This window comes from Rhinolophus sinicus, chromosome 5 (assembly GCF_057876585.1).
Source record: "Rhinolophus sinicus isolate RSI-liver-muscle chromosome 5, RSI-T2T, whole genome shotgun sequence".
In the NCBI taxonomy this organism is placed as follows: Eukaryota; Metazoa; Chordata; class Mammalia; order Chiroptera; family Rhinolophidae; genus Rhinolophus; species Rhinolophus sinicus.
In genome coordinates this window covers 37,420,939-37,442,014 of record NC_142505.1, presented here as the reverse complement: position 1 = coordinate 37,442,014, position 21,076 = coordinate 37,420,939, and the positions used below count along the sequence as shown (strand labels likewise).

Below are 21,076 nucleotides of genomic sequence, written 5' to 3'. Positions count from 1 at the left end.
TGAAAGGAAGAATGCACTAGAAGGAATCACCATCAGACCAGATGAAGCAGAGGATCAAATCAATGATTTGGAAGACAAGGTAGCATAAAACACCCAATCGGAGCAGAAAAAGAAAAAAAGAATGGAAAAAAAAAGGAAGATAATTTAAGATACCTCTGGGACAACATCAAATTTAACAACATTCGCACAATAAGGGTACCAGAAAGAGAAGAGACAAAGCAAGGGATTGAGAACATAATTAAGGAAATAATGATTGAAAACTTTACTAACCTGGCAAAAGAAATAGACATACAAGCCCAGGAAGCACAGAGAGTCCCAAACAAGATGAACCCAAACAGGCCCACACCAAGACACATTATAATTAGAATGGCAAAGATTAAAGACAAAGAGAGACTCCTAATAGCAGCAAGAGAAAGGCAACTAGTAACTTACAAGGGAGCTCCCATAAAATTGCCAGCTGATATCTCAAGAGAAACTTTGCAGGCCAGAAGGGATTGGCAGGAAATATTCAAAGTGATAAAAAGCAAGGACCTACAACCAGCAAGGCTATCATTTAAAATCGAAGGACAGATAAAAAGCTTCCCAGACAAGAAAAAGCTAAAGGAGTTCATCATCACCAAACCAGTATTATAAGAATTGTTAGAGTGACTTCTTTAAGATGAAAAAAAATAAAAATAAAAAATATCATAATAAAATGGCAATAACTACATATCTATCAATAATTACTTTCAATATAAATGGAATAAATGCTCCAATCAAAAACATAGGGTGGCTGGATAAGAAAACAAAACCCTTACATATGCTGCTTACAACAGACACTTCAGATTGAAAGACACACTGAACGTAAAGAAACTGAAAGTAAAGGGATGGAAAAAGTTATTTCATGAAAATGGAAATGGAAAAGAAAAACTTGGTGCAGCAATACTTATACCAGACAAAACAGCCTTTAAAACAAAGGCTATAACAAGAGACAAAGAAGGACCCAGTAATCCCACTTCTGAGTATTTATTGGAAGAAACCTAAAATGCTACTTCGAGGGGACATATGTATCCATATGTTCATTGCAGCATTATTTACAATAGCCAAGACGTGGAGGCAACCTAGGTGTCCATCTATGGATGAATGCATAAAGAGGTAATGGTACATACATACAATGCAATATAGCTCGTCCATGGAAGGGAATGGGTTCTTCCCATCTGCAGCAGCATGGATGGAGCTGAATTGTGTTGTGCTGAGTGGAGTATGTCATACATAGAAAAACAGATACAATGTGATTTCACTTATATGTGGAATCTAAAAAACAAAATAAACAAAACAGAAACACACTCATTGAAACAGAACATGTTGATGGTTGCAGATGGAAGGGGGTTGAGGAGGTGGATGAAAACCGGGAAGGGATTAAGTACAAATTGGTTGTTACAAAGTAATCACAGGGATGCAGGGTACAGCACAGGGAATATAGTCAATAATATTGTAATAACTATATATGGTGTCAAATGGGCACTAGATTTATCCGAATGATAGATGGGAGGGGGTTGGGGGACAAGGTGAAGGGATTAAGAAGTACAAATTGGTAGTTACAAAATGGTAGTCATGGGGATGTAAAGTAAAGCACAGGGGATGTGGTGAATAATATGGTAATAACTATGTATAGCGCCAAGTGAGTACTAGACTAGTCAGGGGGATCACTGCTTAAATTATACAAATGTCTAACCATTATGCTGTACACCTGAAATTAGTACAAAATAATACTGAATGTTAACTGTAATTAAATAATTTTAAAAAACCACTGAAGGGGAGTTTTAAAAAATAACTATTATATTACTCCAAAAACTGGAAGCAACTAAGATGTCCTTCAATACGCAGATGGGTAAACAAAGTATGGTATATGCATACAATAGAATATTATTCAATAATTTAAAAAATAAAGAAATGAGCTACCAAGCCATAAAAAGACATGGAGGAATCTTAAATCCACATTTCTAAGTGAAAGAAACCAGTCTGAAATAACGACATACTGCGTAAATCCAACTATATAACATTCTGAAAAAGGCAAAAACTAGAGAAACAGTAAAAAGATTAGTCGTTACCAGGGCTTCAGAGGGAGGGAGTGAATAGGCAGAGCACAGGTATTTGTAGGGTGGGGAAACTCCTCTATATGATGTTATACAGATGCATAACATTATGCATTTGTCAAAACCCACAGAACTACCACACAAGGGTAAGTGAGCCTTAATGTAAACTATGGACTTTAGTTAATTATAATGTATTACTATTGGTTTGTTAATTATAACAAATATACCATAGTAATGCAAGACATTAATAATAAGGGAAACTGTGTGTGCAAGAGGGGTGGCATATGGGTACCCTGTTCTATCTGCTCAATTTTCTGTAAACATAAAACCATCCTTAAAAATATATTACTTTTCTTAAGGTAAAGAAGAAAACAAGTTCATTAGAGAAGTTAACTTCAGGGATAAGTTTTTTTTTTTTAATTTTTATTGGGGAATATTGGGGAACAGTGTGTTTTTCCAGGACCCATCAGCTCCAAGTCAAGTCGTGGTTTTCAATCTAGTTGTGGCAACCTTGGTGTTATAAGCACTGCCTTCTAACCAACTGAGCCAACCAGCCGCCCCAGGGATAAGATGTTTTTAATGAGCATACATTAAAAAACAGGTTGATATCCTCATGACACAAAGGAAAGAGAAATTGCTTGATGTACAGTAAATGAGGTTTTGTTAGAAGTCTGGAAGGAAACTAGAAATCAATAATAAGAAAATGGGAAAATTCACAAATATGTGGAAACAATATGAAACACTCTTAAACTACCATTGGGTCAAAGAGCAAATCAAAATGGAATTTTTAAAATCTCTCAAGATAAATGAAAGCAAAAACACAACGTACCAAAACTTACGGGATGCAGCAAAAGAAGTACTAAAAGGGAAGTTGATAGCAATAAACACTTACATTGAAAAAGATCTCAAACAAATAAACCTAATTTTATACCTCAAAGAACTAGAAAAAGAAGAACAAAGCCCAAAGTTAGAAGAAGGAATGAAATAATAAAGATTAGCACAAAAATAAGTCAAATAGAAAATATAAAAACCAACAAAACTATCAGCTATTTTTTTGAAAAATATTTAAAAATTGATAAACTCTGGGCTTGACTAAGAAAAAAGGGAAAGGATTCAAATAAACAGAATCATAAATGAAAAAGGAGACATTACAATGATGCCTAAGAAATAAAAAGAATCTTAAGGGACTATTATGACTAATTATACGCCAACAAATTGCATAACCTAAAAGAAATGGAACTCCTGGAAACAAACAACCTACTAATTGAATCAAGAAGAAAGAGAATGTCTGAACAGACCAATGACAAATAAGGAGAGAATACTCTCTCCCCATACTGACTAACATTTTGACCAGAATTCACACACACACACACACACACACACACGCACACACGCACACACACGCACACGCACACTTATACTACACCATGTGCTCTCCCATGTACACTGCACCATGTACCATCCCGTATGGCATAAAATAAAGAATCAGCAGTTAATCAGCCTCAAGTCCCAATCTAGGATGATGATTTTATTTCTGTAAATAGTGACTTCTATTTCTCCAGAGTATCGCACTCTATACATAAAGAAATAACTGAAGACATCCGTTTTGGACTAGAATGGCAAAATATACTCATGAACACAGCATGTAAAAGTTCTGGATATATTTTTTTAAACATCCTTTAAAATCATCAAACATCTGGCAAATAAAGGAAATACTGAGAGACCAAAATGACAAGTCCATGGTGGCCTAGAGCTTTGGTTTTATGAATAAAATATGGGCAAACCTAAGTGTACACACAGGATGGGAAATTGCACTGGAGAACCCCTAAATAGATCTCAGATCTCCAAGTATGATTCTATGAGTAAGTGAACTGAAAGCACCCATTCTTCATAGAAAAACGGTTGAAATTTTTACCTGTCTCTACCTTGTTTCTGAATGGAGGGGGAAATTAAGGTTCCTCTGAAAATTTCACAGTGAAGGCAGTGAAATATATATTTGGCACCCAGATGACCCACTGCTTACCACACACAGGCTCACTCCCCTTGAGGATGACGGTCTTGGTCAGTGTACCACGTAAGCCTCTTAGACAGAGGTGCAAGCCATGGGTGGCCCTCATGTGACCTTGGTCTAGAACTCACACTGTCTCTATGAAAAAAGAAAGAAGGAAGTAAGAGAGGAAGGAGAAAGGAAAGAAGAAAAAGTACAGGGAAGAAAAGGAGAGGTAAAGGACAACAATAGACAGGAGGGACAAAAGAGACAGAGACTAAGAATTTAGTTTAAAGGGTTCCCTGCTTGATATTGCTTCTAGGAACTTCCCATAGCAACCCAAGTCCTCTGTGAGAGAATGCCCCTTATTCCTAATTCTCAAAGTCCTTTCAGAAATAAATTTCCAGTGAGCATAATCTCACAATCCAAAGCAGAGACTTAGGAAACAAGCCAACATAAATGAGAGAAATCTGAAAGAAGAAATAACAAAATCAACCCCTCAAACAATTAAGATAGTCACCAGATCCATAATAGTTTAAAGATATATATAAATTTTTCAACAAAATAAAAGAAGGAACAAATTAAGCAAAGGAACAAGAAACTATAAAAAAATGACAACTGCTTTTTTAAAAATTGGTTAAAATGAACATCAGGAGCTGTGCTATATAAACATTTAAATGAGAATAGAATTTATTGGAAACAGCTGAAGAGTTAGAGAAACTACCTATAATTTAACGTAGAAGGGCACAGACATAAAAATAATAAAAAGAGAATAAGAGTTATTGGAGGAAAGTCAGTTCAACATATGACATGTAGAGTTCCAAAGGGAGAAAACAGAGAGAATGATGGGCAATATTTGAAGAGAGTCATAAGAGAATGCTCATAACTAATGAAAGAAAAAAAAGTCATCCATTTATTCAATATACATTTTTGAATGTCTACTATACAGCTGAGCGTCCCAAAACTGGGGATATAGCAAAGAGCAAAACAGTTAAAAATCACTACCATCATAAGCTTATACTCTAGAGGATAAATAAAGTGAGTATACGGCGTGTTAAATACTGATAAGTGCTAAAGCTTAAGGAGAGGTACAAGGGTTATAGATTACCATTTTAGATAGTGTGCTCAGGGAAAGCCTCAGAGATGGAGCCCTTTGAGTAATCTGAAAGAAGTGAGGAACCATGAAGCTAGCTGGGTAGAAGAACAATTGCAAAATCTATGAGTATGCCTGTCAATTGCTAAGAAAAGTATAGAGGTCAGAGAGCTGTAACAGAAGGAGCAAGAAGAGTTAGTCTGACATAATGGGAATGGGAAATCCAGATCATATAGAACCTGCAGGTCCATATAAAAACATTGCTTTTTGACCCTGAGTGAAATTGGAGGTGTTTGAAAAGAGGAGTGACATGAACTGACTTATGGTTTAACAGAACCACTCTAGCTATTGTGTAGAAACTGCCTGAAAAAAGACAAAGCAGAGATGCAAGACCACTTAGGAGACTTCTACAGTAATTCACTAAAAGGATAAAGGTGGCAGCAGGGTGGTAGCAGGAGGGATAGTACGAAGTGCTATGGTCCAGGATATCCAGGTGGAATAGATGTAATGTGTGAAAGAAAAGACACTCAAGGATAATTTTGAGTGTTTTCAGTTTGAGCAACAAGAAGGAATTGCCAATTACTGTGATGGGGAACACTTTGAAAGGATCATATTTGGGGAAATATGAGGAGCTCAAATTTAGGTCTGAAGTTTAACTGCCTATTATTAGATTGATGTATATAAAATTGGTAATATTCAATCATTCTGACCTACAAATATGAAAATTACATACAGCTCAACTTAATAGATATCCAGGAGAAAATGCTGACAATGCAGTTGAATGTTCATGGGAAAGGAACAGGAGGGAGACTCTATTTAGGACCATGTGGAGTCACCAACCTACATGGCACTTAAAGGAAGACGGTGACAGTTGATAGAAAAAAAGATAAGGCTAAGAACAGGGTCCTAGGATATTCCAACTTTCCAAAATGAGGAGCAAACAGCTAAGGAAACTGAGAAGGGAAGCTGAAAGACAGGCTGGGAGAGTGTGGGATCTTAGATGCCAAGGGGGAAAATGTTTAAAGGAGAGAGTAATTGACAGTGTCAAATTTTGCTCATAACTCAAGAGAGGACTGAGAATCCACCACTGGATTTCATAATGTGGGAGTCATTGGTGACCTTCATGAGAGTGTTTATAGACGACTGGCATAGACAGAAGGCTGATTGAAGTGGGTTCAAGAGAGTGGGAGGAGAGAAATTAGACAACGTAAGTATAGTTAACTAATTCAAGAGTTTTGGTATATAAGGAAGGAAAAATTGATGTAGAAACTGAAGGAGAAAGTCATGTCAAGGAAGTTTTTGTTTAAGTTGGAAGAGTTTACCTCTCAATTAGACATTAAAGATATTGATTCAGTAGAGGTAGCTAAAATCTGATGATGGCTAAACAGAGATGGGACAATTGCTAGAGTGATGTTCTTGAGGAGGCAAAATGAAGTGAGATCAATTGCACAAATAGAGGAAATGGCCTTTACTAGGAGCACAGGTATTTCATCCATAGGAACAGGAGAGAAGGTAGACTATATAGTCCCCAGTGGATCTTGGTAGGCTGTAATTATGAGAATTTTGGGAAATATTTTCTGATTGCTTTTATTGTCTCAGTGAAAAAGAAGCAAGGTGACCACGTAGGAGAGAAAATAAGGGGTGAGGTATTGGAGATTTGCAGAAAGAGGAGAGAGCATGCAATGTTCATCTAGAATAATGAAAGAGTGAATGGAATAGAGCATCATGATGAGAGCACTGGGCAGCATTAGGAGCCCACTTGAGGTTAATGATCATGAATATAAAGTGAGACCAGTCAATGGAGTTGAGTGTTTTTCCCCAGCCCAATTCAGCTACACAAGTGTAGGCACAGAGTGGCAGATATATTAACCAGCAAAGCAGGAGACAGGGAAGGAAGATGAAGATAAAAGCACGGCAATGATTATAATGATTCCCCATGGAATTTAAGTTCCAGGTAAGGAGGGAAGTGAGGACCTGATGGTGTCTGTTTCAGTGAAAAGATGGTAGGATCTGTGGATTTTTCCAGAGGAAAGGAAGGATTGATAGAGTTTCGATATTTAAAGGAGCAAAGTAAAACGTTAGGAGGTGATGCCCTAAGTAAAATGTTTGAAATTGTAATAATGTAGGGGTTACAATTTGGAGTAATGACAAGATCAAGAATATGAGTCAATGTGGTAGGAGGGAAGACAAAATTGTTGAAGGGGAAGAGAACTAAGAGGCCAAGATTAGGGGGCAGAGGAGATCCGTGAGAAATTAAATCACCACAAATTATGCCAGGGATAGAATGTATAAGAATTATAGTGAATCAAGTGCTAAAGTCTTCATAGACTGTGATAGAGACATTTGCTACACATACATTTGATAAATAACTGGTATACAGTATGTTTGAAACCCAATTTTTAAACAATATTTTGTTTATTTACAAATTGTGGCAATATTATGAAGGCCATAGAGTGAGGGGATAGAGAGTAAGTGGAGAAAGCCATTTCACATAAAATGGTCAGTAATGGCGTTTTTGAGAAGGTGCTATCTGAGTTGGTCTTTGAAGAAGAAGGTACCAATGCTGCATAAACTGGGGGAAGACTCAAAACCCAATTTTTTTAAGTAAAAAATTAGACCAAAGATAGAAATATTTCAATAAGAAGACATAAGAATAGCCAATAAGCATATGGAAAAACGATCCATCTTGATTGGCAATCAAAAATGCAAAATGAAAATACAGTGAGGTAGCATTTTCGTACACCAGGTTTAAAAGATTTAAGGGTCTGGCAATAAGAAATGTTTGCAAGAATGTAGTGAAATGGAAACATAGTCTGCTCACAGGAGCATAAACTGTGAAAAATATTTTCAAAAAAACAGGGAGAGGTATTACCTATTAATTTGAAAAGACAGACATCATATCAATTAACAATCCACTCCTAGGTATACACAATAAATATATGCATAAAGAGTTCATGATTTAAAACCAGATAAGTCTGTATTTGATTCCTACATTTAACACAAACTAGTTATTTAACTTTGGATAACTTACAACTTACTTTACCACTCTATTTCACCTATTGTGAAGACTGAAAAAAGATCAATTTTTTCAAAGAGGGCAGGAGGAAACTTTTGGAGGTGATAGATATGTTTATCCCATTGATTGCAGTGATGGTTTCAGGGATGTATATTCATCTCCAAATTCAAGTTGTATACATTAAATATGTACAGCTTTTTGTATGTCAACCATACTTCAATAAAGTGTTGGGTTTGTTTTTTAAAGAAAAAGGTCAGTTTTCTAAACTCAATAAAATGGTAGATATATAAGTGCTCAATAAAACAATTTAATTATATTGTTTTAATATTATTGATATTATTAATGGTTTTACAACAGCCTTAACCTTCAGGAAGAAACTGTCACAAATATGTTACTTCAGTATTAAAACAGAACTTTTCTCAAAGAAAAATCAGTTTTTTCCACTCACTCCTGAAATTAAACACCAAGCATTAAAGGAATTTCATGGAGCATTCGGGTGGGTCTGTTTTATGCCGGGAAGGGAATGATCTATTTGAGTAGTCTTTTCTCCAGAATGCCTGAAATCACAGAAAAACAGTCCTAAAGGTGAGTAATGTTTTATTACTGGCATCTTTTCTTTTTTTCTAAGAGTGATTTTCACAAGTACTCTGTCCCCTAAAGGCCTATAAAGTATTTTCTTAAGGTGACCTACCAACCACAGCCATGGCTATTGGGCGGCACAGATACCGCGCTCTCTATGGGGTGGAGCCTCGTTGTGGGCGGAGCTTAGAAAGACATTTTACGATTTTGGTTCCGCTCTGGTCACTTGCAACATCATTGGCTATGGGGTGCGCAAACCGGTCACCTTAGGAGCCGAAGTTTCGAAGATTAGGCTCGGGTCCCCTAGAAGCTGAACTGCAGGCCTCCCAGGAGGGGCCCCCGGAGCTCTGAGGACTCACCTTCAGTCGCACGATTCTGCGCGTCACCCGCCCCGCGGCCAGCTTCACCTGTCATCGAGACCTGTCACTGCGTGAAACTCACCTCTGCCAGGCCCTCCGGGCGCCGCCCGCAGCGCCATCGAAGTGATGGGCAGCCGGCTCCGCAGCCCCAGAGCCTACCCTGCGCCCGGCTGGGGACCGTGGCCTGGAGGACCCGGCCCCGCCAAGCGCCGCCGAACCGAAGAGCCCGCGGGCCCGGAGTCCAGGACGGCGCCCACCCTGCAAGAACCCGCGGAGCCCCCGGCCGTGGGCGCGCTCACCTCCGTCGTGGTCCTGGCCGCGGGCTGTGCCCTGCAGCTGCGCCTGGACGGCGTCGACCTGTTGCTGGAGCCCGAGCCAACGTCGGTCCTGCAAGTGTCTCTCGGAGAGCACACCTTCATGCTGATCCCGGAGACCCTCTTGGGCTCCGCCGACGAACGCTCGGAAGGGCAGGGCCACGCGCCTGTGGGCCTAGAACCTGGCGCTCTCCTGGGCGCTCCCAGGGAAGACGTTGCCGTCCAGCAGAGCTCCTTCTGCGCATGTGTCCCAGAGATCGCCGCCCAAGAGGAGGCCTACGAAGAGGACGCGGACCCCGAGTTCCTGCCGCCTTCGATGGACCCTGAGGCCGGCTCAGTCGCTGGATTCCGCTCCTCAGCCAGAAGGGTGACCGGCTTCTACCCGCACAGCCCCATCACGGAGCCCGCGCCTCGGGCCCCCACCCCCAGTCCAGAGAGACGCTCTCCTGGTCCCTACTTCAACCTGGACTTCCACCTTCTAGAGCCTTTTCCCAGCTCACCACTCCAACCTCTACCGCCTTCTCCAAGTCCAGGTCCCCACGCGCGCCCCCAGCGCCCTCCAGGTCCTGCGCGCAAGGCCCGGAGACGCCTGTTCCAGGAATGAACGGCCCCACTCCCTCGTACACACATACGTACTAATAATTTTGGCTACCCCTTTGGAGGCCCTGTACAATTCCCCAGCGTCCTTTACAATGAATATTCTACAACCTGGAAACTGAACATTTCGCGTGCAAACGATGCCTTCTTCCGTGCAGACTGGCTATATAGTAAGCAGATGAAGACCTCAGGAAGAGAAAACAGATTCTAGACCTCAACTTGGAAATTGAAAATCTGCTCAGGAATACCAGACAATGTATTTTCAGACGTCTGGGCTTTTTTACAAGATCATTTTCAGGCTCCATTCCCCCTCATTTTTTATCAGTTATTTTCGCTCAAAGTACCATTCCGTTGCTCCCATTTCTCTCCAAACCAAGAAATCACTGGATTTCTCATGTTGTGAGTTTCCTTGTATGTTTTCCCATGAATTTAGAAAGACTCTTAGCCATGGCTTTTCTCTTGGTGTTTCCAGCTGCTCTTCTGGAAAACTGCAAAATAGTATAATGGTTACTATACATAATAGTATGATGTTTGTTCATAGCTACCTCTTAACCTGCTGAAGTTTCATCTACTAGTCAGTTCACTTTTCATTATAAATAACTTGAATGTTATCAGGTGTTTTCAGTATGCATTGGGATATGTACTTCCTTTTTAAGTCTATTGGTGCTTTTGACCCATAGACTGATGTAAAATGTTTGAATTTTTGCTATTCCATATTTTATACCTTTTAAATTCTACCCAGAGTTTTTTCTTATGTAAATCAAATTTCTAAATTTTAAAAATTTTATTTATTACCATATTTGCTTCCCATTTTTATAAAAGAAATAAAATACTATTGGTTAAGCTGAAGTCAAAAAGATTTCATTCTTTAAAAACATCAATTCTGTTACATTTACCAACATGCTTTATCAAGTCTTCTCTACCTTTTTATTCTTACATTCCACTCTCAAAGTGTAGCCACAGTTTTCTTCTTCTTGTGGAATATCCTTTAATAGTTCTTTCCACTATATCCTGTTTATAGTAAACTGTCTTGGTTTTGTAAGTCTGAACATGTTTTTGTGTGGTAAACTCTCTTAGTCTTATATATCTGAAAATGTTTTGTTGCATATTCATTCTTAATTCTGAAATGATGTCTAACTACTTTAAAGATATTAGTCCACTATCCTGCCGTTTTGTTGTTTTTGTGCAAGCAAGAAGTCTTCTGCCAATCAATTTATTACTCCTTATGTATTATTCAATTTGGCTGTTCAAATTAGCATATTTTAAAATGTTTCTTTTCCTTTGGTGTCCTACAGTTTTATTGTAATGTCTCTGGGGTAGATTCTATTTTTATTTGACTTGATAGAATTTGATTAACTATTAATGGGGGAATTATCTCTTGGCTGAAATCCCACAAAATTTTAGTCTCTATATCTTGGAATATCCCACACATCCCCATGTCTGGAAATCCAATCAGATGTTTATATATAAAGGCAGTGCTCAATCAATCTCCCATGACTCTTAACATCTTAATGTGTGTGTGTGTGTGTATGTGTGTGTAAACCTTAATTCCAGCTTTCTTTATTCTTTAATCAATTAACCAATCATTTCATCAACTGTTTCCAGTATTCTGTTTATACTTCTATAAGAAAGTTTTCATTTCAAAGATTATATTTTTTCTTTTCAAGATTTTCCCTTCCTTCATCTTGTTTCAAACTTCCCCAGTTAGTATTATAAATCCCTGTGTTTCTAGATGGTATTCCATCCTTTATGTTTTGAAATTTTTTAAACATTATTTAATAGCTCAAGTAATTCAATTTCCTCACAGGTAAAATCTATTACTTGTTTTTAATCACATTGGACTGCCACATGTGCTTAGTAATTTTCGTTAGTGGGCGCATTGAGTGGAAGTTCATCTTCTGCATCCCACAGTTATAAATTTTACAGTTTCCACTTCCGAGTGAACCACAACTCAGAACCAAGGCTTTTGGAATTCTTGTTACTTGTCTCTCTGGAAAGTCATAGGTCTAATCCCCAAGCAATCACACAGTGACCATTCCCAGTTTCAACCTGTCTCTCCTTGACGAATCACAGGCAGAGCCATGAAACAGTGATCAGTGCCTCTTCAAACTCTGATGATTGGCAGTAGGCTGATTTTCAGCTCCCTCAAAGCAGCAGAAATACCAGTTTCCACTATATATTTTAGTCTCTGATGTATTTAGTAACACAAATACCTCAAAATATCAGCAGTCCATTCAGAGATTGGATTTTCTATTCTATTTCTGAATCCCCCCATAACACATCAATTAATCAGTCCAAGTCCCAGCCTAATTATCTGATTATTCTGAAGAAGGAAGATGGCCCTGTTTGCAAAACTGTCTTCTATTGCAAGAGCCTCATAATCTATACTAGAAATAACTGAGGACATCCATTTTCAGAAATATGTGAACCAAATAATCCAAAAAAAATCCTCAAGAACAACACTCTTGGAACTGATGGATAAAAATTATTTCAACATATTTAAAGGCATATCACAGCTTATAAATGTAAGAGAAATCCTCCAAGGCCAAAAATAATGCCATGTTACAAATCTAGAGAGGGAAATGGATGCTGAAACAGGAGGGTACATGGAGGTTACTAACATTCTGTAGTGACCTAGGGCTTTGGTTATAATGGTCCATTTATGGGAGAGATTAAATAAAATTCAGTGTTCACAAAGCCCTGAAAAAAAGCCCAGGCTTCCAAAACATGATGTCTCCAATTGGTAACTCACAATACAAAAGGGGATGGGACTTAAATGTATCTGTCTCAGGATTGGCTCTAGGTAGAATGAAACACAATCTTTTGGGGATAGTAAGGGGAGCTGAGAGTTTAAAATATTCTCTGGTAGGTAATGAAGCTGGCAAAAAAAAGGAAAACAATTTTTCTCCAAAGAGAATACATCTTATACCCAGGGCTAAGTATCTTCTCAGAGTACCTTTCAATGATTCTAGATTCATACTCTAGAATCAAAGAATACATAAGGAAACAAACCACAATAAGTGAGAATGGGAGACATCTAAAACAGGAAATAGGAGAAAATCTGTCCCTCAAATGACAGAAATTGATGAATTATCAGATATAAAATATTTTTTAAATAAATTTGAGGACACAAAAGAGGGTAATGTAAGTGTAGCTAAGAAAAATTATCAAAAGATACGGCAGCTTTAAAAGGGAGCTAAAGAAAACTTTTAGGGATTGCATAGGAAAACATGGAAGTAAGAAATGCAATGAATGGGTTAAACAATAGTTCAGACAGAATTGAAAGTGGAACTACTGAACTGGAGATTGCACCCATGAAGCTAAGGAGGGCAAAAACATAAAAAATGTGAGAGGGAAATTACGAGACATTATCAGGAAGAAAGCAGTTCTACTACATGACTATTGGAGCTGGAGAGGGAGAACACTGAGGGAATAGGGAAATAGCAGTGTTCACAGAGACAAATGAATACAAATTCTCCAGATGTGATGATAGAAAAAATCATTCACTCATTTAACAAATGTGTATTAAGTGCCTACTATGCTCCAGGCCTACTAAACTCCAAAGGTACAGGCAAGAATAAAACAATTAAAAATCACTGCCTTCATGAAGAGCAGTAATTCACACAAGAACTCATGCTGCCTTATATTAAGTAGTAGCAAGAGGAGTAATATGAAGAGGCATGTAGTTGGATATATTTTGAAGATAGAGAAAACAGGATTTCTTGATTTGAAAAGTGAAAGAGAGTCAAGGAGAACTCAAAGGATAAGTTGAGGGTTTCGGGCCTGAGCACAAAATGGGTGGAACTGTTATTTTCTGAGACCAGAAAGACCTGGAGGGATACAGAGATAGAAAAAATAAGATATGTTCAATTTTGGACATGTGTCGTTTGAAGTGCCTGTTACATATCCAAGTGGAGATGTTGACCTGGAAGTGAGATATGCGAGTCTGGATTGCATAGGAATGGTATAGGATGGAAATACACCAGCCTAAGTATATTTTGAAATCACCAAGAATCATGATGGCATCAATATGGAAGAGAGTGACAGAAATTCAATTGTAAAAAACATTTAAGGAGTAAGAGGAGCCCTGGAGTTGGAAAGAGGATAGAGGACTGCACCAAGACAGATTATACTCTGATGACATGAAATTCAGGAAGGATAGAGAAATGGTTGGGAAACATCAGAGAGGAGCAAAAAAACATAATACTGCACCCCCAGCCATGGGTTCTAGGGGTGTGGGGGAGAAAACAGCCTCCACTTAAGAAGCATCCAGGGAAAGAAGTGTACTCAGAAGAAGCAGGTTTCAATCATAGTAAAAGTTTAAAGGGAATATCAGGGTTATTGAAGCTTTTTGAGTTTTGTGACTGACTATGAGCTCCAGAAGGCAGAATGAAAAGGTGTAGGGGATGGAGAGGGATAGGAGGTTCTGAGAAAATACCATGTACTGAGTATGTGAAGGTTTAAATCTGGGCTATGAGGGATGAACAGATTCCTACTATGAACAAGAGTAAAAAGCATGATGAGATTAGTCTTCACGATTCAATGGCAGACAGAGGCCTCAAGACTTTCAGCACTGAAGGGTGGGGGGAGCATATTTCCAAGAATACACATAGTTCTGGGACATAGTATAGTGTCTTCACTCAGGAAGCACAACTTTCAAAATTGATAAATAAATACAAATACACCTTTAGATAGATTATTGTAAGCCCACCAAATTCAAAGAGAATAATGTTATATGCAGAAAGAAAAGACAACTACAATGAAAAGGTGTATTACACAGAAGATGTTATATGAATGGCCAATTCCAAATATGAAAACATGATCAACCTCATGAGTAATCAGAGAAATACAACATAAATACATGGTAAGATACCATTTTACACCATCAGACTGAAAAAGGCTTAGAAATCTAACCATACTAAGTGTTGGCAAGGATGTGATGCAAAGGGAACACTTACCCACAGATAACAAACAAAAAAGTAGGACAAATCCTTAAAAAGCAGTTTGGCCTTATCTATTATTGTTAGGATGCCACACACTACTCCCCAGCAATTCCATATCTGGATTGTTTGCCCTAAGAAAGTCAAAGATCTCTATTTTAAAGTTAAATATGTTAGTATTTAATTCCCAGATCCAATACATACCAAGCATTTAATTTTGTAAAATTTCCTTCTCTCCTCTGAGCTTCACTAATGAGGGCTGAATAAACTAATTTTTAAACACTGACTATAATACAAGTCAGATAACAAGTTAATCTTGAATACAAAAAGTTAACCTTACGATAAAATTTTGCTGTTATTGATAATTATCACAGCCTGACCTCTAACTAAAAAACTGCAATTTCACTCGATTATTGTTAAAGTTTTATTTTTTTAAAATGCATTTCTAATTTCTCTCCTGAGTGAAAAAAATTTCAAGAACCATTTGGTGAACTGGGCATGGTGAGGTCGGATATGTGGTAAAGGCTTTTCATAGCGTCCGAGAAAATCTTAGAAGACATTAGGCATGGGCTACTTCTAAAAGTGAGCAAGAATTTATGCGATTGTGTTTTGTCTATCCCCCCGGCCCCAAATGGGCATCCAAGGAGCATTCCCCTACCCTTTCTAGAAAACTTACCTAACTATCGCACTGCAGCAAATCTGTTGCTCTCCATGGCAGGAGGCGGGGCATATAGTGAGACATCCTGGAGGTCGCAAGTCACCTGACATCCCAAGTTGTTAATCATCCGGTGCACAGGGTCGACGTGAGGAGCGGAAGATACCAACCGGCGAGGCCGAGCCCTGCGCCCGGTGCGGCTTCCCTAGAAGTTAAACTGCGGACCTACCTCCTAGGAGCCCCGGGAGCTCTGAGGACTCAGCGGCCTCCCGCGTTTCTACGCCTCACTCCCCCTCCCCACGACCACAGCCTGCCTCTCCAGTCATCGGGACCTGTCACTGCGTGACATTCGCCTCCGCCAGGCCCCAGGACCACCGCCCACAGCGCCATCGAAGTGATGGGCAGCCGGCTCCGCAGCCCCAGAGCCTACCCTGCGCCCGGCTGGGGACCGCGGCCTGGAGGACCCGGCCCCGCCAAGCGCCGCCGAACCGAAGAGCCCGCGGGCCCGGAGTCCAGGACGGCGCCCACCCTGCAAGAACCCGCGGAGCCCCCGGCCGTGGGCGCGCTCACCTCCGTCGTGGTCCTGGCCGCGGGCTGTGCCCTGCAGCTACGCCTGGACGGCGTCGACCTGTTGCTGGAGCCCGAGCCAACGTCGGTCCTGCAAGTGTCTCTCGGAGAGCACACCTTCATGCTGATCCCGGAGACCCTCTTGGGCTCAGCCGACGAACGCTCGGAAGGGCAGGGCCACGCGCCTGTGGGCCTAGAACCTGGCGCTCTCCTGGGCGCTCCCAGGGAAGACGTTGCCGTCCAGCAGAGCTCCTTCTGCGCATGTGTCCCAGAGATCGCCGCCCAAGAGGAGGCCTACCAGGAGGACGCGGACCCCGAGTTCCTGCCGCCTTCGATGGACCCTGAGGCCGGCTCAGTCGCTGGATTCCGCTCCTCAGCTAGAAGGGTGACCGGCTTCTACCCGCACAGCCCCATCACGGAGCCCGCGCCTCGGGCCCCCACCCCCAGTCCAGAGAGACGCTCTCCTGGTCCCTACTTCAACCTGGACTTCCACCTTCTAGAGCCTTTTCCCAGCTCACCACTCCAACCTCTACCGCCTTCTCCAAGTCCAGGTCCCCACGCGCGCCCCCAGCGCCCTCCAGGTCCTGCGCGCAAGGCCCGGAGACGCCTGTTCCAGGAATGAACTGCCCAACAACGCCTCCCCACCTGCTTCCTGCGCAAGTGATATACCAAGATCCACTGTGAGCACTTACCACCACTGAGATGGAGGGAGCATCTTCATTTGTAGACCGTGGGCAACTGCGGTTTGGGTGTTTTTTGGTTTTTGCTTCTTTTGATAGTTTTTGTTTTTAGCAAAATTCCTTGGTCAGTAGCAGGCAAGGACTTTTTTTTTAACGCAGATCCTGGTAAGGACCTTTAGCTTAGAGGGTAAACCACAAATACCCAACCCATGGATTTTTAGATCCCTTGCCTCTGCTGCATGACGCTGTTGTTTCCACCTCTGTCACCTTCAGCCAACTCCATTCTTTGAAGTTTCACCCCTACTCTTGCCTCAAACTCATCTCAATTTTTTCCCCAATTTATCTCTTTTTTCCCATTACCTCCCCCATACATCTCTCCGTTCTTTCCATTCCAGGTTGTTTTTTCTTCTTTTTGCAATTATAAATTTACCTGTACATTTCCCTAATGTTCTCTGAGGTGCTTCTGATCGCCAATTTTTTTTTTCAGCATGGACAATATTAAAGAAGAGCCTTGTGAAAGAGAAGCAAAGTAAACTGTAGCGGTCAGAAGGAGACGTTGAGGTGCTACAGCTCCAATGACAGCCTCAGCCAACCTCACTGGGAGCTCTGGAGTGAGAATGGCTGGTCATAGTTGTCCTAGGTTACGCTGAAATAGCCCAGTTCCCTCTTCCATCAGTCATTGGGTATGAGAGACCAGGGAAGGGCGGTGGCCCTGATCTAGGCAACTTTCTTCAGCTGAAACCATTTCTAAAGATGACAGTTGAAGGCTTTTTGTCCATAGCACTCCTAGCAGTTATAGAAATAACTCTCATTGAAGAAAAATGGTGAATAACACTGTCCATCACAACTTCACAATATTGGTTCTTTTTATCTTGATGTTCATCTCCATTTGTTCTGGTCTTTAATTATGACTAGCATTGAAGTAATTATAATTTTCTTCATATAGGACTTGCATATTTAGATAAGGTCTGATCACCAGTTTTCTTTTTCCCTTTCTTCCTGCTTTCCTAATACCTTTCCCTGGACCTGGTCAATGAAGATAAATGCATATTGAATAAATAAATGAATAAATGGCACACAAATGTAATGCATTGGCATTTTTGGAAATACTCCTAAAAGTAGGCTATAAAATTAGTGAAAGCAATATTTAATGGAAGGAGGAAGCTATGACATTGGTTTGTTACCAAAGCAGTATGTCCAATGCCATAGTCTCCTGCACTTTACCAATCAAATGGGTATTTCTCAATCTCGTGGCATTCTAGGCTTCACCTTCATTTCCCCTCAGGGTAATAAGAACAGTTACTCACTAGAATGCACTCAGCCTCACAACATGGACATTTGGTCTAATTTGTTTTTGAGCATTTTTCATGCTCATGAGCCCACCACCCCGAATTCTCAGGTTTTTTCTTCCCAGTGCTATTTCTGTAATGTTAGTTTCTCTATAAAGGAAATAACTTTTTACACATTATGTACTCATATCCTTTGATCGCCATTTACTGTCCCCTCCCCACCATTGCCGGAGTATCCTCATCATATCATGAATTTGATGGGTATCATTCTAGTCAGTATATGAGTGCTACATGTACATATGTATAGATATAAATAACATGTATATTGTTTTGTTGACAAATCTACATAACTGGCATCATATTCTTCAGTTTACTTTTTCCCTCAACTTTATTTTTTAAATCATCACTTATAAATATACGTATGGTTCATTTCTCCTAAAGATTTCACCTTCCATCATATGAATATACCACATTTTAGTCATTAATTTATCCATGGATATTTGTGTTTACAGTTTTTAGTATTACAAACAATACTATAGTAAACATCCTCATACTTGTTATCTTTTTCTCTTTTTTTTTTTAAAGGGGAGGCAGGCGCAGCTCACTGTGGTCCCTATGGGGATCGAACCGGCAACCTTGGTGTTCTTAGCACCATGCTCTAACCAACTGAGCTAACCACCCCCCACACACACTTGTCATCTTATGCACCTAAGGAAGGGTTCACCTTCTATGAAGTATACCTAGAAGTTGTATTGATGGTTGGCATGATATGTACATTTATAGTTTATTACGTAGATATTGGCAAATTGTTCTCTAGAGTAGTTGCAACAGTTTAAAAAGCATCTAGCAGTCTTTTGCCACCACCATATCACCAAGCTTTAAATAGTTTGCAAATGGTATCTTATTTTTCTAATTTACAACTTCCTAATTACTGGCAAGATATGTAATTTTTCATGTGAATTGGGAATAAGTTTTAAAGTAATTTCAGACATATTTTCATACATTGCAAATCTTACTGTCTTTCAACTTATCAACCATAAAATCTAATGGCTTTAACCTTTTCAATGGGGGAGGACAGGTACAACCTAGATTAAAACAGTTAGCTTTCAGTTTTAAAGCTGGAGTTTCAAAGCTGACTCTTTTTAAGCCATTACTAGGCAAGTATCAAGTATGTCACTTGTTTTTTAACTTGTTTAATTGTACAGACCTTTATCATTCTCATACAGTGAAATTTCACAATCTTTTCTAATTTGTATTTTTTGTGTCACTTTAAGAAATTATTCCTGAGAAAGATCATAAAGAGATTTCCTACACTCTCTTCTGATAGTTTTATAGATTTGGGTTTTTTCCAATTTAGATATTTAATCTCTTGGGATTTTATTTTTGTGTATAGTTTCAAGTAGGGATTAAATTTTTTCAGATTAAAAGCCGTTGCCCCAAAATCAATTATTGAATAGTTCATCATTTCCCATTTATAATGTCAATTCTGTTCTATACAAATTTCCACAATATAATAGCAAACTAAAGACAATTTTAGATAAACAAAAAACTGAATGACTTTGCCACCAATAGACCCTCTCTAAAAGAAATCTTAAATATTGTACTTCGAGCAGAAGGATAGTGGTCCCAAGATGGAATTCTCAGAGGCAGGAGGCAAAAGAAGAACAAATGAATAGTATATATGTGGGTAATGAATCTAAATGAATACTGGCTGATTAAAACATTTATAATGTCTGAAGGGGATAAAAACAAAACAAAGATAGGATTAAAATATATGCCAACCATCAAGAGAATGAGAAGACAAGCCACATATTGGGAGAAAATACTTGCAAAAGATATATCTGATAAAAGATTGTTATACAAAATATACAAAGAACTCCTAAAACTCAATAATAAGAAACAAAGGAGTTCTAAGAGGGAAGTACATGATAATAAATGCCTACATTAAGAAACAAGAAAGACCTCAAATAAACAACCTAACTTTATACCTCAAGCAACTAGAGAAAGAAGAACAAACTAAGCCCAAAGTTAGTAGAAGGAAGGAAATAAAGACCAAAGCAGAAATTAACAAAATAAAGACTAAAAAACAATATTAGAAAAAGATCAATGAAACAACGAGCTAGGTATTTTTTTAAAGATTAACAAAATTAACAAACCTTCAACTAGACTCATCAAGAAAAGAGAGGACTAAAATAAAATCAGAATGAAAGAGGAGTTGTTATACAAAGGATCATAAGATCTATGAAATAATTATAGGCCGAAAAAATTGGACAACCTAGGAGAAAAGGATAAATCTTAGAAACATACAAACTACCAAGACTGAATCATGTAGAAACAGAAAATCTGAATAGACCAATTACTAGTAAGGAGACTGAATTAGTAATCAAAAACTTCCCAACAAACAAAAGTCCAGAACCAAATATCTTCACTGGTAAATTCTACCAAACATTTAAAGAAGAATTAATACAAGTCCTTCCCAAACTCTTCCAAAAAATAGAAGAGGAAGGAACACTTCCAAACTCATTTTAGGAGGCCGGCATTACACTGATACCAAAACCAGGCAAGGATGCCACAAAAAAAGAAAATTACAGGCCAATATCCCTGATAAAAACAGATATAGATGCAAAAATCCTCAACAAGATATTATCAAACCAAATTCAACAATACAGTAAAAGGATCACACACCATCATCAAGTGGGATTTATTCCAGGGACGCAAGGATAGCTCAACATCCACAAATCAATCAGTCCCTCTTGGGACCTCACCGTCCCCATCTGTCAGATGGGTAGGTGTCAGATTAGATCTCCAAGGTCCCTCCTAGCTCTATCCCTTGAGGCTGAAACCAGGAAACATCCATGACAGGTAAGAATAAAGGGTGAAAGAGAATCGGAAAGAGCAAGCGCGGTAGAAGAGGAAAGGATGTCA

At 39.4% G+C, this 21,076-nt stretch overlaps 2 protein-coding genes across 2 annotated transcripts; both read left to right on the top strand.

Moving 5' to 3' along the window:
- Positions 1 to 9,031: 9,031 nt before the first annotated feature.
- LOC141567106 (proline-rich protein 23A-like) lies at positions 9,032 to 10,243 on the top strand. The gene has a single exon (XM_074312182.2). The coding sequence runs from the start codon at positions 9,236 to 9,238 to the stop codon at positions 10,025 to 10,027; it is 792 nt and encodes a 263-aa protein (XP_074168283.2). The 5' UTR covers positions 9,032 to 9,235; the 3' UTR covers positions 10,028 to 10,243.
- A 5,769-nt stretch (positions 10,244 to 16,012) lies between these two features.
- On the top strand, positions 16,013 to 16,804 carry LOC141567105 (proline-rich protein 23A-like). The gene has a single exon (XM_074312181.2). The coding sequence runs from the start codon at positions 16,013 to 16,015 to the stop codon at positions 16,802 to 16,804; it is 792 nt and encodes a 263-aa protein (XP_074168282.2).
- The last annotated feature ends 4,272 nt before the right edge of the window (positions 16,805 to 21,076 follow it).